The 16,491-nt window shown below is 42.2% G+C and overlaps 1 protein-coding gene across 1 annotated transcript in view; it reads left to right on the forward strand.

Annotated features, from left to right (window-relative positions):
- Positions 1–15,307, forward strand: part of clpb (ClpB family mitochondrial disaggregase) — a 37,103-nt gene extending 21,796 nt beyond the window's left edge. Inside the window, exons 7-16 of the mRNA XM_083914611.1 lie at positions 446–560; positions 6,769–6,846; positions 9,495–9,550; positions 9,860–9,904; positions 10,316–10,477; positions 10,817–10,973; positions 11,786–11,859; positions 12,018–12,137; positions 12,971–13,075; positions 13,903–15,307. Of these exons, the coding sequence (XP_083770737.1) occupies positions 446–560; positions 6,769–6,846; positions 9,495–9,550; positions 9,860–9,904; positions 10,316–10,477; positions 10,817–10,973; positions 11,786–11,859; positions 12,018–12,137; positions 12,971–13,075; positions 13,903–14,100 (1,110 nt within the window). The 3' untranslated portion in view covers positions 14,101–15,307. The remainder of the gene's footprint in view (positions 1–445; positions 561–6,768; positions 6,847–9,494; positions 9,551–9,859; positions 9,905–10,315; positions 10,478–10,816; positions 10,974–11,785; positions 11,860–12,017; positions 12,138–12,970; positions 13,076–13,902) is intronic.
- The last annotated feature ends 1,184 nt before the right edge of the window (positions 15,308–16,491 follow it).

A 16,491-nucleotide genomic window follows, 5' to 3' on the forward strand; every position in this document is an offset into this window, starting at 1 on the left:
AAAGAAAGAAGATAAGAGTGGTGGAAAGAGATCAAATCAGCGGAACAGAGGAAACATTTGCTCGACAAATGAAGGCAAAGGCAGATAGAGACGTAGAGCGTTGGAGGAAGGGAGTGATGGGAGCAGAGAGACTGAAAAACACCACAAACCGTTAATACGAAAAAGAGGGAGATACGGTTTTATTGTTTTATTCTATTGTTATCTAGAATAGATTCTGCGTTAGATGGTTTCTGTCTAGGTTTGGTCTCTCACTCGTTTCTCTGTTGTGGGGATGAGCTGTGAAGTTGGCAAAGGTGGTGAAGATGATGATGATAAAGAGGAGTAAAGAAAAGCCCACTTGTAAACTCTTCAATGCCATTTCCTGGAGAGTTGATTTTTCTTACATGTCTCTCGTTTCTCTTCCTGATTCATTGACCGTCTCACCGCCTTCTGAACCACCATCTAGTTCCAGGAGGCGCAAGCTCGGCGGGAGGCGGAGGAGAGGCGGAGGTTCCCCCTGGAGAGGAGGCTGAAGGAGCACATCATCGGACAGGAGGGGGCCATCAATATAGTGGCCTCAGGTAAACACACAAGTGGAACATTATATGCAGCTGATACACAACAATGTCTTTCCTTTTTCTGTTTTTCTTTCTTTCTCTTTTTTTCGGCGTGTTTCTGTTTTGCATTCCCCGCCTTTCTCCTCTCATGCTGACCCCCCCCCCCCCCCCCCCCTTGCCATCTCTCCCGCAGTAGGCGGGTTCAGACAGACTGGCGGAGGCTGTAATTGGTTAATTGTGATGAATGAGCTGTCTGTCAGGCATACACAGGTGCTGTGTGCATATGTGTGTGCGTGTGTAACAGCCGAAGAGGCCAGGCTTGGAGCCGCCAGTTAACACAATTACAGAGAGAGGAGACATACTACAGACCCCCCCTCCACCTCTTTTCCCTCCCTCTTTCTGTCTCTCTTCCCCTTTCTTTCTTTCCTCTGTGTCTCCCTCCATTTCTCTCTCTCTTTACCCCCTTGATGCTCATCACTCCCACTCTTTCTCCTTCACCCTTCTGTCCTTTCCTACTTCTACTCTGTGGCCCGCCTTCTGCATCTTTCCATCACCGCTGCTGCCTTTTGCAGCGCTGTCCGTCTTGAAACACACGGGAGTGAGGGATGGACAGGCAAAAGGCAAAAGTGATGGAGACAGGAAGAGGAAAAAAACAGATGAGACGGGGTAAAACAAATGGAGGCAACAGGGAGACAAAAAAGAGACAGGAACACTGATGGGAGGAGACGGCAGAGTGTGAGCAAGTGTCTGAGAACCAGAAAGCTCGCAGTACTGACAGAAAGACAAAGAGAGCGAGTGTAATGCATAGAGAAGAGGAGGGAGGATGAGTTAGAGCACAATAACACAGCAGACAGTAAAGAGCTGATATTACACCAGGCATCCATGGAGGCCACGTATTGATCCGCAGATGAGAGAGAGAGGGAGTGTGTGTGTGTGTGTGTGTGTGTTTAGAAAGGCTTCTGCAGCGAAAGCAAGACACTGCGTGTTATTTTTATGATGTTGGACAGATTTGTGAAAATAATCAACTCACTCCCAAAGCTAGAAGATATTATAATCTGTAGTGTTTACGTGAGAGCAAATACTGCAGAGTTTGTAAGCATTGCTTCTGGACTGGATCAAAAAATAAATACATTTAATCACTCTTCTGAAAATACAAACTATGGATGTCCATAAAGCAAAATACAAACAGTGATGTGTCAGCGTACGTTCAGCTGGGAGTCGGTAGTAAGAGGGAATCGTGGGACTTGTAGTCTTTGGCAAGTTGATGAATGATTGTTGTTATCATGGCAAATTGTCCTGAAAGCCATAGAAGACGTCGCCGCAGTGATAAAGGAACAGCTTATTGATCTCTGAGAAGTATTACAGTGAATATATCACACACACATGCTGAAAGCAGTAGAACATGTGGGACGCTTAAAAAAGGATCCATCTGCGATGATATTAACAAAAACCCACGTTATCTACTGTACATTTATCCTTGTGTCGTGCTATTTTGTCAGTTTTATCAAAGATGAGCGGGAGCAGGGATGAGCCAACCTCTGGCAGAGTCAGAGAGTCCGAGAGGGGAAGTGGAGATTTAGAGATGAGGAGATGGGACCAGGAAAGGGCGGAAGAGATATACTGCAGATAAGGAGACAACAAATGTAAAAGGGATGTACAGATAGAGAGAAAAGAGCTGCACATGTACAGATTATGTAATCGCAGAAGCATTACATACAACCTAATATTTTACTATATATCATGAGTTCTTTGAGCGATAAAAATGTCCGTGACGGGAAGAAACCTCTTCTCTCTCCCTATAAAAGCAAAAATGTCATTACAATTTCCAAGAGACAAAGGTAATGTCTTGAAATTAGTAGTTTCATTTCCGACAGTCCAAAATATTCAGTTAAAAAAATAAACAAAACCCTCACATTTGAGAAGCAGGAAATAGCAAATATTTGGCTTTAATTCCTGGTAAATTACTTAAACTATTAACAGTTTGCAGAACAATACAACTCATTCCCTCATTCAAAGTAGTAAAATTAACAAGACAGACAGATAAATGATAATAAAGTCATACAATTATTTATGAAAATAATTAAAACATATTAATATACAAACTATATAAAACTAACAACAATAATAATTAAAAAAAAAAGGCTGGGAGGACAATGATTGATGATGTGTCGAGGACACCTTAAACACTGTACCTGGACATTATTATTCAAGTTTTTGATCCTTTTTACTTCCATCCGCCTTTGATAAATAAACGTATCATTTCAACATTAGTTATCAATATTGATATGGTCTATAAACTGTACTTATGTATTTTGCAAACCAGAAGTTGAGAAAATAAATGAGCTTTTTTTTCCCCCTTCATATTTTGCATTTGGTGTGTTGTCATGGCTGTTTCCACCTGAACTCCTCATGATGAACAGCTGGCCTGCAGCAACATGCACAACCACAAGTCGAGATGCACTAAATACACACACACACACACACACACACACACACACACACACACACACAGGAAGGAGGTTAGATTGATCCAGGTTTAGCTCTCAGGGCTAAGAGTTATTGAGGAGAATCATCCCTCTGTAATCATGTTAGAGCCAACCAGACCTGCCCAATACACACCGCTCTGAGTGTGTTTTTGTGAGTGTGTGTGTGTATGTGTGTGTGTTTGTGTTTTTGCATGCATGTGTGTTAGAGAGAGCGAGAGAGAGCAAGCTTTCATTTGTTTTGTGTCTCCTTCCTTTCCTTGTTGTTGTCGTCAGGGTCCTCTGAGAAATGTCAATGTGCCCTTCTGTCAAAGTCGGTCTCAATCAGCTAAAACACACACAGAAGGTTACGCTGTCATTCACGCAGCCATTGATAAAGCAGACGGAGCTCCGGAGCCCCCTCTTGTCACTATTCATCTCTGTGTCCATCTCTGACACGCTGGTTTGTTTCTCTGTCTCCTTATCTCCATCACTCCTCTCTTTTCCCTCTTTATCTCCTCCTACATCCTTACTCCTCTTTCCTCTCCTTATCTCCGCTCCTCCTGCTGCTTCCCTCTCTGCCGTGTCATCTCTCCTCCTCTCCTCCTGCCGAGCCTCTGTTCTTTATGATTATCAGCTATTAGAAGCTAGTTTAACACTCAGATCCGATGTCTGTCGTGAAGTGTTTTAGCCTCACTGCATCGAACGCAGAGCCCCTTTTTAGATTACAATAAGTGAGCAGGAAAGGACTCATTGTCGGCTGCTGCAGAAAATTGAATTGAAGTTTTGGTTCTCCTGTGTTCACTTTAGCATCTTGGCCACAGTGGTCTCCCACCACTTATCTTCTTCTGGCTGCACGCGATAACATGCCAAGAAACTGACAGCTCTCAGATGCATTAGGCTATTAAATCTGTTGACTCCAACTGTGTCGCTAACTAGAGACATTTAAGCTGAGAGCTAGTCATAAAATAAAGGACAAATGTATAAATTGAGCAGCCTTCCGAACCTTTGATGTGAAAGACGTGCAGGACCTCGTGTTTTAACTGCTTACATTTACAACCCAGAGGTGAAGTTAAGTAGAAGCCAAAGACGGACTGTGTGCGTTGCTGCGTGTTTTTGTGTCTATCCGGCTCAGAAAAGTTGACCTGAGGTGACAGTATTAACATGGCCCATTACAAAATGCACACAATAATATATACTATACAAATGTCTATCATATGTATTTTTCTATATCGCTTCTATCGCATTGTCAAAAACAGCAGCCGTACGTTCATTCATCTTCAACCGCTTGTCCCTATCGGGGTCGCGGGAGCCGATCCCAGCTTACATCAGGCGTGAGGCGGGGTACACCCTGGACAGGACGCTAGTCTATCACAGGGCACATAGAGACAAATGGGTAATTGGACAATTTAGTCAACAGTTAACCTAACACATGCACGTCTTTGGACTGTGGGAGGAAGCCGGAGAACCCAGAGAGAAAGGGTCTCAGGATTTGAACCAGGAACCCTCTTGCTGTGAGGCGACAGTGCTAACCACCACAACACCGTGCCGCCCAGGGTTATTAAATATTTACCTCATGTGGACCAGTGGCTCTCAACCAGTGTTCATTGGACCCCCTGAGGTCCTTGAGGGGTTTCCAGGGGGTCCCCAAGAGAAATGGTTTGTTTTCACTATTTCAGAGGTGAGTCCAATGTGAGGAAGAGTCGTGATTGATTCTTCTCCTCAGGTTTAACTTCCTCCACAGTCACGCTAACAACAACTATCACTTCATGGTAGACAACTGCCGGTTGATTTACTTTGCTTAAATATGTTAAATCATCAAACTTTTTTATTTCATTTTCAGCCATAACTGTAACGTTAAAAATATATAGTTAAACTCTGTGTTAAAATAGGTCGACCTGAGGTTTGTGTAGCTTTGCTAATGTCTTTGAGAAACCAAATCTGGTGCTGGGTGCTATTTTCATTAGGTCCTGTTTGCATGTGTGTTTGTGTATTTTGTGCCTGTGTGTACAATAATAATGAATTTCTACTCGGAGATTAATTAAGTACATATTCTTCTTGAAGCGACATATTATCAATGGGGGTCCGTGTGTATGAATTTAAGGGTCCTTGCCACAAAAAAAGATTAAGAAACCAAGGAATTTCAAAGTTCTTAATAAAATTAGAAAAGTCTTTATCCTTTTCATTTGTCAAGTATTTAATTCACACAGAAGTATACAAAATAGGCTTTATCATGTGGTTATTTCAGAAACGTATTTATTGTTATTTATTTATTGAATTACCAGAAAACATGCTATATTGTAATTATATATCATTATGGAGATATGAAATATATCAGGAATGAAGGTTTTGTCCACATTGCCTAGCTCCTAGTAAAGTAAGTCATTTCTTTTTCAAGATCTCATCCCCCCAAAAGAAATGCAAACAAAACAAAAAAAGAGCAATAACATAGTGAGAGCCATTGAACAAATATCTCTATATGTGTCAAACAAAATCAGACTATGTCAAAGCAAATATGAACACAATCCTCCCCAACAGGCATTAAAGATATAAAACATAACTAAGGCACATCTTAGTGTGTTACAGTTTACAGTGAGCGGAGCAGATAAAGGTTTGCATGTGAAAACAATAAGACACTGACTCTGATGCACCTTAAGCAACGAGGTGAAGGGCAATATCTGTTTTGCATTACCTAAATATGAAAAGTGAAATGAAGCTAAAGCTAAATGTATTTTTACACAGGATCCTGCGGACTGTAAGAACGATCACACCGCGTAAAGGTCGATACACCAGCTCTGCAGCAGTAGGTCTGTCGGCGTCAGTTGTGCTGAGAGGGGTTGAGGTGGATGCATGGTTCATAAAGGGAACTGTGGTCTTTTTCTTTGTCGCCTTTATAAAGATTTAAATCAAGAATCAACTCTTGTATACCTGCTCATTGACGGGCACTTTAGAGAGTTCAGTTCATTTAAGATGAATGTCTTTGGACTGTGAGAAGAGGCCGGTAAACAGCCGGAAGAAAGCCACACATTACGGCCTGCCGGTGGATTCAAACCCAAGGTCTTTTTGGCTCCAGTGCCACTGACTTGTTCTGATCCTGTTGGCCAAACCCTGCTTGTCTACGGCTCTGGTTTTTGGCCTCGGCCTCTCAGCGGGTTCAGATTTTGGACGAGGTTGTTCTGCTTCTCCGTCGAGCGGCTGAAACCACGGGCCAAATACACTCTTTACTCCCCTCCGATCCACCTCATCATCTTGTCTTTGTGTGAGTGTGGTTGCTGGGGTGATGGCAGGGTTGGGTAGGCACTCCTCCTTAAGCAAGCGTGTGTGTGTGTGTGTGTGCGTGTGTGTGCGTGTGTGCGCGCGCGCGCGTGTGTGTGTGTGTGCGTGAGAGAGGCTGCGATCCATGCTAAACTGATTTCACCATGGCCGCGCCAGGGAGGCTAACACAATTACTGCTGGCTAATGGCCCCACTGACTGAGGGGGGAAGAGAGGCAGCGTGGGTAGCTTTCTGGAGGTTCCTCATCTTACTCTCTTGCTCTGTTTTTCTCTGGTTTCCTTTTTTTTTTTTTTCTTCTCTCCACCAAATGTCTTGACCCTTTTCTCATCCCTGCTCTCTCGCTCTTTTATCATAGTTTCTGGGATACCCGTCGCCCTCGGGTCAACTCTGTTCAGCCGGGTGAAACTCAGAAGACTTGATGCAAAAGCAAAGTCAACAAATGCAAATGGCTGAAATAATGGTCCCTGTTTTTCTTTCTCTCTCTGCGCTCTGTAGCCATCAGGAGGAAGGAGAACGGTTGGTACGACGAAGAGCATCCTCTCGTATTCCTCTTCCTCGGCTCATCAGGAATCGGTAAATCACTCCCTTTATCTTTCTTTTCAACACGTCCCTCAATTGATCTCATGAAGCGATGGCAACAAAAAAAACTCTTCAGTTTCTTGAAAGTAGCTGCCAAAATAAACAGACCACTTGAGTAAGTTAAGTTTCTGAAGTTTGCTGAATACATACAGACAAACAAAAGCATTTGTCACACTGTTAAACGTAAACACAAACTGAGTGTGTCCAGTGAAGGAGTTTGTCTCCAAAGGGTCATAATTTACTGCGTGAAAAGAAAAAGAGGTTAAACTTTTCTTGACTGTTTCTCACATGTCTACTGAATTGATTAATTGGAAATACAGCTAAACGACCTGTCATTTATGTGCTTAATTGTGTTTTTGTTATTACAATAAACAAGCAATTTATGCAAGTAAAAGTAGTTGGAACTGGAAAAGAATGAAATCATTGATTTGGTAAATGTTTTCTGTTGTTGGACGCGCAGTTATTCACAACAGCGACTGTGTTTTTAATGTCACAACCTGTCTGACTAAATCTGGTGACACTGCAGCTTGGCAGTGTCACCAGATTTAGTCCCGCCCACAAAGGCTCTGATTGGCTCGAATGTCTAGCAATCAATTTTCCTTAAGGGATAATAAAATGAGTCATCAATCAATTTCCATCTGGGGGGAACTAAGATTAAATAAGATAATCCTTTATTAGTCCCACAGCGGGGAAATTTGCAACTACAGACGATCTTGAATCACTCACAAAATTTGAGATGTTGCCAGCGATACAAAGGTTATGAACCAGGATAGTATCTGGTAATGATGTGCATATTATTACACAGTAAAACAAAGTCTACAAAGATATAGACGAAAGACAAACAGTGGGTGTGCAGCATGCTTATGGATAAAGGTTTAGAACTGGGATGTGTGAGTATGTTTCAGGACCGATCAATGCATTTTTTTTTTTTAATTGATCGGTATCAATTTTATGAAGCGTCATACTCACGCATCATAGTTCATTTCATATACATTTCTATATCTTGTTCATTACATCCCTTTGAGCTCTGGGTGCACTCGCTGTCAAAAACAACTGATTGTGGGGCGGCCGGTGGCACAGTGGTTAGAGCAGCCGTCCCATGTAAAGAGGCTGAAGGTTCTCGAAGCAGCGGCCGTGGGTTCTCCCCCTGTCTCTCTCACCCCATTTCCTGTCTGTTCTATTGCTTGAAAACTGAACAAAAATAATCTTTAACAAAAACAACCACAAAAAAAACTGCTGATTGCGCGTTACAACACTGGATAAAACCTCTTCTACACAAAGTGTTGAGAGTGATCAAACCTCGGAAACAACACAAAACTGTTTTTAAATTAAAGATTACCACTGGGGATGGTGGGGATGAATTGAGACTGTCTAAATTCTGTCTTGATCTTTCTGCAGATCCACACACTCACATAAAGGCAAAAATGCTGCACAAAACAAACAGTATAAGAAGAACACGATTTGGTTTTAATGGTTATGAGTAGGGATGCTCAATATTGGCTTTTCTGCCGATATTCTGATATTGTCCAACCCTTAATTTCCGATACTGATATCACCCGATACCGATATATGCTGTTAGTGTTAGTAGGTGACACTCGGAAATACTTCCAAACCACGGACATCTCATGCACCGGGCGAGCAAGCTTGTTAGCTACGGTTAGCAACCTACGAGTCTGGCGTGTTGTTGTTGTTAAACACCATCAAGCACGCGCCTGTAAACGTCCCATGTTGCATTCATGCAGCCTCGGAAATGCTGAAGCCTACAGAAAAAAACATCGGTTGTAAAAACCTGATACCGATAATTCCCGATATTACATTTTTAACTCAATATCGGCCGATAATATCGGAGGGCCGATATTATCGGACATCCCTAGTTATGAGGCTGGGCTTCTTTAAGCTAAGTGTGCACTATGGAGCTGTATTGAGATATTAGCAGATATCCAATATTAAAGGACAAAACATGACGTCTCCAGTTCAGAGAAAAGCTTAAATGTTCTCAAACGACAGAGAGATGAAGAAGTGTGAGTGCATGTGTGTGTGTTGCAGTAAAGGAAAAAGGGAGACCGAGGGAAATTAAGGGGCCAGATAGATGGCTAAAAAAGAGGGAGATGGTGAGATGACAGGCCAGAGAGATAGATGAAGGAGAGACGGTGTTCATATTCTCTGTTGCCTTCAGCGACAAACAGTGGCCGAGAGACATCAATATTAAACACAGCAACAAGACACACAGCCTTCCACACACACACACACACACACACACACACAATCATCATACCCGTACGCATACCAAACACAAGACATCAATATCATATATGAGCATTTATATGCAGAATAATTTAGCAACAAACATAATGTGTGCTTCTGGAGAGCAGGAGATGATTGAAAGCTTTGTAGAGGGAGGCACTGGGAGTTAGGCCAGCACTTAGAACAGGAGAGAGAGATGGTCTTCCTGTCTGAAATGAGAAAGCTTGTTTTTCCTGAAATCTCTGCATAATGATGTACTCCCCCCCCCCTCCAAAAAAAAAGGGGGGGGGGGTTGTTTATACTATTTTTTTCGCTTTGCTTTTTGTAATTAAATGGAGAAGCTGAATAATGAAACGATGTCTCTGTTCTGTCTGACCCGTCGATGTCGGGTGTCACAGGAAAGACAGAGCTGGCGAAACAGGTGGCTCGCTACATGCACAAGGACATAAAAAAGGTATGTTATGTAGCATTAGACACACACACACACACACACACACACACACACACACACACACACACACACACACACACACACACACACACACACACACTTTTAACATTCAGTCAGTAGGTGGAAAACAGGTCTTCTCGTAGATACAAAACACAGACATTTAATGTAGCGGCTGTGAAGAAATGACAGAGAATTCAATTTCTGTTGGTTTCCATGGTAACCATTAATGGCACATGTTCAACACCAAGATACACACTTGATGCAGCAGCATGTTGTGCCTCTTGCGGAGGTTAACCCATCGTGTGATTGCAGGGCTTCATCCGCATGGACATGTCCGAGTTCCAGGAAAAACATGAGGTACGCTACTTCTTTTTTACTTTACTTACTTTACTTACTTTCCAAGTACATTAGTGTGAAGTCAGGAAGTAGTCAGAGTGTTTGTTTCTAATGACTGAATCACACATAATGTGTTGCTTCAACAGAGGTTCATTCATTGTCAGATGCATAGTACTGACACATTGGATTAATTCAGTTTATGTACTCATAATGGACGCATAAACCAGAATTAATGTTGTTTTTGCCCTTCTTTGTGTAGCTTTGGTGATGAATGCATTTAATCAGTGATTCAGAGTTGCATGTTGGGACGTTCAAGAACCACATCTAATCATTTCACCTCAGGATTTTTTATGCAGTGTGATTCTGGCAAAATACTTTTTCGTGTTACACTGTTAAACTTGTTGTGTGCACCTTCTCTCCCTTGTCTCTCAGGTGGCGAAGTTCATTGGCTCCCCTCCGGGATATGTGGGACATGAGGAAGGGGGTCAGCTGACCAAGCTGTTGAGGGCGTGTCCTAACGCTGTTGTCCTGTTTGATGAAGTAGACAAGGCCCACCCTGATGTTCTTACTATCATGCTGCAGCTCTTTGACGAGGTGTGTAGAGGAAGAAGAAGAATATATACTTTATTAATCTCCGTGGAGAAATTCAATTTGTACACACAGGCCCAAAATACACATACATGCAAACAAGACCTAATACTGAAGTCAAAGGGAGGGAGCTGCCCATGGACAGGGCGCCCCGAGCAGTTGGGCAAGACAAGTCACCACTGACTGAGCTACTGCCGCCCTGTGTACAAACGCAAACACACGTAAATGAGCATAGATATTTTCCCTTTGTAAAGTTAGATTCATCCTGTTTCTGTTGGATAAAACATTTGCAAATGTAACCCTGATGAGTTGATTTCTCTGTCGTTGCTACTGTTCATCTGCCAGGGTCGCCTCACAGACGGTAAGGGGAAGACCATCGAATGCAAAGATGCCATCTTCATCATGACATCTAACATCGCAAGTGAGGAAATCGCCCAGCACGCACTGCAGCTTCGCCAGGAAGCTGAGGTGGCCAGCCGCAGAAAGCTGGCCGACAACCTCGGTGAGAGAAACACACATTTAATTATTTATGATCTGAAATATGTGCAAAATTAAACACTTGATGGTAGGACATCATCTGTGCGTTTTAAAGATGCTCTATTTCCTTTGACTGCAATAGTTTACATGAGGATACAATCTAAAATACAGTTTCTGTGATAAAATGGTGGAATTTCTCTACCACGACATTGATTTATTTTTCTTCATGAACATTAGAAAGAATTTTCTGTAGTTGTTTACAGTTCTGTTAAAGTAAAACATTGTGATGCACTGTGGGCTAAATCTTTGATGAATCAAACATCTGGCTGGGTCGCTTGTGGAGGACAGTCTGGAGATGCAGTGTTGCCACTTTGGTGTCAGTTGAGCCAAAATTGTGGGAGGTTTAATTATTTTACAGTTTTTTGAAGGAGTGATGGACTGGTTCATTCCTTTAAGCTCGAAGCAAAAGAACATTTCTTCTCACCTGGGCTGACATTTCGGTGAAAGTTGCAAAGTGCCAGCACGTATGACTGATTTGTTATGAATTGTCAAAGTTTTAAACTGTAGATAGTTGTTGTCGCACCACCATCAGGACTTTAAGCCCACAAAGGCAGTTCATGCCTGGGCCCTAATGATGCACACCAGCCTTTACACTTGCATTTGTTATGTACATCATACACTCCAGCTGCTGCATGAATTGTACATTGTGATTCTATTAGTTCACACAAACTAGTGATTCGGTACAACACTATAAAGACATACAGAGCCACCAGGTAACCAAAGGTCAGGTGAATAGAGGCAAAGTGAAATGAATGCTTATGTTGTGTTTTCCCCCAGAGGATGTACAGAAAAGTGATGACATCAAAATCTCCCGACAGTTTAAAGAATCTGTGATTCGACCGATCCTGAAGGTAACTCGGTTACGCAAACACACACAGATAAAACCCACCTTGTTTCGGTGTAATCACAGACAAATGTTGCAGTTTTACCATTTGCTTCTCTCCAGCACTGTACTGTTATTGGCTTAAGAGGCTTTGGTTGTCATTGTGATTCTTTGGTTCCTCCCCAGGCTCATTACCGGAGGGACGAGTTTCTGGGCCGGATCAATGAAATTGTATACTTCCTGCCATTCTGTCACTCAGAGCTGCTTCAACTGGTCAGCAAAGAGCTCCACTTCTGGGCCAAGAAGGTCTGTAACACCGTGCGTCTTCACAGCATCCTACATTTATAATGTGTGTCCCTCCAGTGGGGTTGGAAGGCCCTGCTTACAGCCGCTGAGCTGTGCAGGAACACACGCAGATCAATATTATGTGCCACTACTACTCACTATAATGTGATTACAGTGTTTAACATGTGGAGCCTTCATCAATATTTAATTATTAATATTACAGCTGGTGTCCTGACAGCCAGCATGGGCCCTGCAGGCAACTGATAGGAACCTGACTCAAGACTCTCCCTCTGTGCATTTGTCCTTTGTCCTTTGAATGTTGCTCTGTGTGTGTTCTTGTGTGTTATCTTGTGGATCTTTTTCTTCATGTTTCTGTTATCTTTAATGTTTTAAGTGTTTATGTCTTGCAATATGTCTGTGTGTGTTTGGGGCCGTAGTGCTCACTGCAGAAATCTCATTATTACAGAATCCTCATGAGCCGAATGTTTGTCACTCACTTATATTAAATAAATTAAATGTTTAGTGCTGTCATTATTGCATTTAATACGGTATTTGTAACGTTGTAGTATTAGTGTTTATAACGTGACATCGTAATTATTGTGTGTTAACATCAGAAGCTAAATGAGCAGCTCTGATCGCTACTATTGACTGGTGTTTGATTAAAGCGCATTAAGGGCCTGTTGATTAGCGCTGGCAGACATGCTGCTCGACAGTATCTCCTCTCTGCGTCTGCATTTGTCTCCTTCTCCCGCATCCTCCCTTTCTGATTGGTTGTTTGTGATACTCTTGTCTACTGAAGATCCGTTTTTTAACATCAGCACACCCAATTACCCTCTTCTCTTCTCTGTCATTAGGCTAAGCAGCGCCATGACATCACTCTTCAGTGGGAGCGCCCGGTTCTGGACCTATTGGCGGGCGGGTATAATATGCATTACGGAGCACGCTCCATCAAACATGAGGTATGCAGCTGATGTAACACACATAGCTGATTGTCTGAAAAGTCTAAGAGCGTTTTCACACCTATTGTTTGTTTGCTCCGGTCTGAATAATTATGTGTTACTAATAATGTGAATTAAATCAAATAAGAAGCAGTCGTTTCAAGAGTTACAATGTTGCTTAGTGATATTCGATATCCTCTCCTGTGGCAGCCCGTGGGAATGTTTTTGAATGCCGTCAACCATCGCTGCTCAAAGTCCGTAAAAGATGTTTGAATTCGTCATATGTTTCTACTATTAAAGGCCTGTAAGTGCCGCTCTGTGAGCGTGAACATCGCCAATCTCTCGTGACCACTGCCGTCGGACACGCTGTATCGATTTGATCTATGTTGGGCTTCTTAAGAATCAAGAACAAAACAGTGAATCTGAGAAATAAACGTTATTTATGCCGTTTCATCCCTATTGGAAATGCAGCCGTAGCAAGTGTTTCACGAACACTTTTTAAATGCTACAAATTAAATACAGCTACAAAAAAAGGCTGAAAAGTCAGAAGAACAGAAGTACAGAGCGCCAATGCCTGTCTCTGTCTCGTCTGACTGGTGTAAACTGGCAGGTTTCAGAACATTGTAGATCTGTGCATTGCAAGTTTGGACTCGACTCGTCGTGAATCTTAGGTCTGAACCGGGCTTTAGGGACCAGGCAGCAAAGCTCAAGAACAGCAGATGTAGAAAGATTAATCAGGAAAACTAAGGGAAATCATCTGAGACATAACTGTAGACAAACCATTCAGCGTACTGGTTTGAATACAATCTTCCAAACTTTCAACACTGACCATGTCACTGATCCCTCAGGTCGAGCGGCGGGTCGTCAACCAGTTAGCGGCAGCGTACGAACAGGAGCTGCTGCCCAAAGGATGCACTCTGCGTCTGTCTGTCCAATCAGAGGACCAGGAGGAGCGGAGCACGCCCAGTTTGCGCCTCGAGGTGGTAGGAGAGGATAGCTCATCGAGAACGCTGGACATCCGTCCACCGCTCAGCCCTGAACACTAACCCGACACAGAAACACAGCGGATATATCCAGATATGTATACACACACACGCACAATATCGTCATCATCATCATCATCATCATCATCATCATCATAGTGTCAGGAGGATGGATGGTTCTTGACGTCGGCGGTTCTCTTGATGTTACCAATAAAAGTACCTCTGATAAACACATCATTGCCTCTCTGTTTCAGTACACCCATACAGTAATTACACGCCAACTGTTCCTACAATATCTGCCAACGACGTGTAAGGAAACAGTATATTCATCAGTATATTAATTGTCGATCTACTTGACTACTAAACGTTTGTTACAACAGACTTTCATATCAGCTGGCTACTAATACCAAGAGCTGTATGCACAGTCTCATTAAATATATGAAATAAATGCAGGGTAAGCAAATGTGTTGTAAAGGTAGCATAGAGGCTTCAGCGTGCCTGTGCGGCTTCATGAACATCAAACGCCACATCATTAATGGATTGAAGCCATCGCATTCGTGAAACAAAAGCTCTGCTGCAGTATGTTTGTAGTAGTTGATCTCCTTAGCTGTGACATAGTGATGAAGTTAGTCCACTTAATAGTGTAGAAACAATGAAAACAGCCAAATTATTTAATATTTATTAAAGATATATGTGAGCTTGTTTGTTAAGCTTTTGCGTGATGTGGCAGAGACGTCAAAAGAGAAAAGATGTAAAAGGATATTGACATTAACGAGTAGCAAAACTCAAATCTCTTAAATACCAAGACATTTTATGTAAGAATGATAACTTTTTTGCCATAGTCGGACAAATAACAGCCACTGAGTTTGTCCGTTTGCTGTGTAGGAAAAGGGAAGTATAAACGACCAAAGATAGTTCAACTTTGCCTCAGATTGTTGCCTGCGTGTTTCACTTTAATGCACATTTCACCCATGGACAAATCCTCACCAGCAGAGCTTCACTGATAAATGTTTGTAAATGCAACCTGCTTATTCATTTCATTTGAGTAAAGAATGTGTTAGTGGAGAAATACCAAGCAGAAATGTAAAAGCCACCCATTTTGAGTGATGGGTAATATAACTGCCTTGTGAATTGTTTCTGTTGATGCATGTCGATGTGAAAAAGTCTCGTCTGTCACGACGGCATTCTCCGGTGCTGTAAAGTGTGTGTCTGCGCAGGCGAGTCTGTCTGACGTTAAGAGAAATTTAGTCGTAAAGAAATAATATTCAGAGTGTTGTTTCATAAATGTTTGAACAGCACGTCGACAAGGCGCCAAATGTAATCGAGCGACATTTTTCATTCTTGTATCCCAACCTCCACCGTGTAAATAAAGTCATCACAACAAAAAGAGAATTCCTTTTGTTTTTTGTTCTGTTTGTGTTACACTGACACTCGTGATGGATGGATGGATGGATGGATGGATGGGTGTGTGTGTGTGTGTGTGTGTGTGTGTGTCAATGCCTGGGTGGGAGTTCTGCAACAATAACGCTTGTCCACCTTGTGAAACAACATGACAGAGGAATTTCCTTGGAATTCTGCTCTGTGTGGGGGTCTGTGTCGGACGCTTTGGAGGGAATGCAGCGCCACAGAAAAGTAGAAGACATCACCCACAAACACACCCTGCAGGGAATGTCTTCCCCATAGGGAGGAATTAGCATGCAGGAAAAAAAGACACATTCAGTCTTACTGTGCTGCTCCGCCTGGACCCCCCAACAGCACACACACACACACACACACACACACACAAACAGATTGAGCCTGTTTTACCCACAGCTGTCATTCCCTCTTCACTGATACACAGTTAAACGCTGTGATCATTTTTTGTAGAAATGAAAATATTGGTCAGTCAATTAGTCCCCAAAACATTAACTAGCAACAATGTTGAAGATCGATTAGATGTCGATTTTCAATCCAAAAAAAAAGCCAAACATTTACCGGTTCCAGCTTCTTTACTTTGTTGTGTGGTATTGAAAATGAAATAGGAAATATCTTTGTTTCCAGCTGCTGTGCCATGAACAGAAACCAGCGATGGGTGCTTTTCAACATTTCAGCGTCTAAAGGATTTATCCAAAAGATGACAGGTGAATCAATAATTAAAGAAATTGTTAGCTGCAGCCCTAATTTTCTTTCAAAAACTTGAATCCTGCTTCATTATATCTCATTTTTCTTTTTTTACTGCTATAACTGTAATAATGGAAATCAATCAAGCATGGTCGTTTTTACTCAGGCCCCTCCTCACATGAGTTTTATTTTGTGCATTCATAAAGCCCACTGTTTGGTCCTTGCTGTACTTCCTGGGAACTGAAAAGAAAGTAATGTTTTTTTATTTATTTCTCTGCCAACTACCCACAAATCCAAGATTTTTCTGTGGCTGCGTTATTTAAACAAACTGTCCTATCCTTTAAAAATGATATC

The sequence above is a fragment of the Echiichthys vipera genome, assembly GCF_963691815.1.
Source record: "Echiichthys vipera genome assembly, chromosome: 5".
Lineage (NCBI taxonomy): Eukaryota > Metazoa > Chordata > Actinopteri > Perciformes > Trachinidae > Echiichthys > Echiichthys vipera.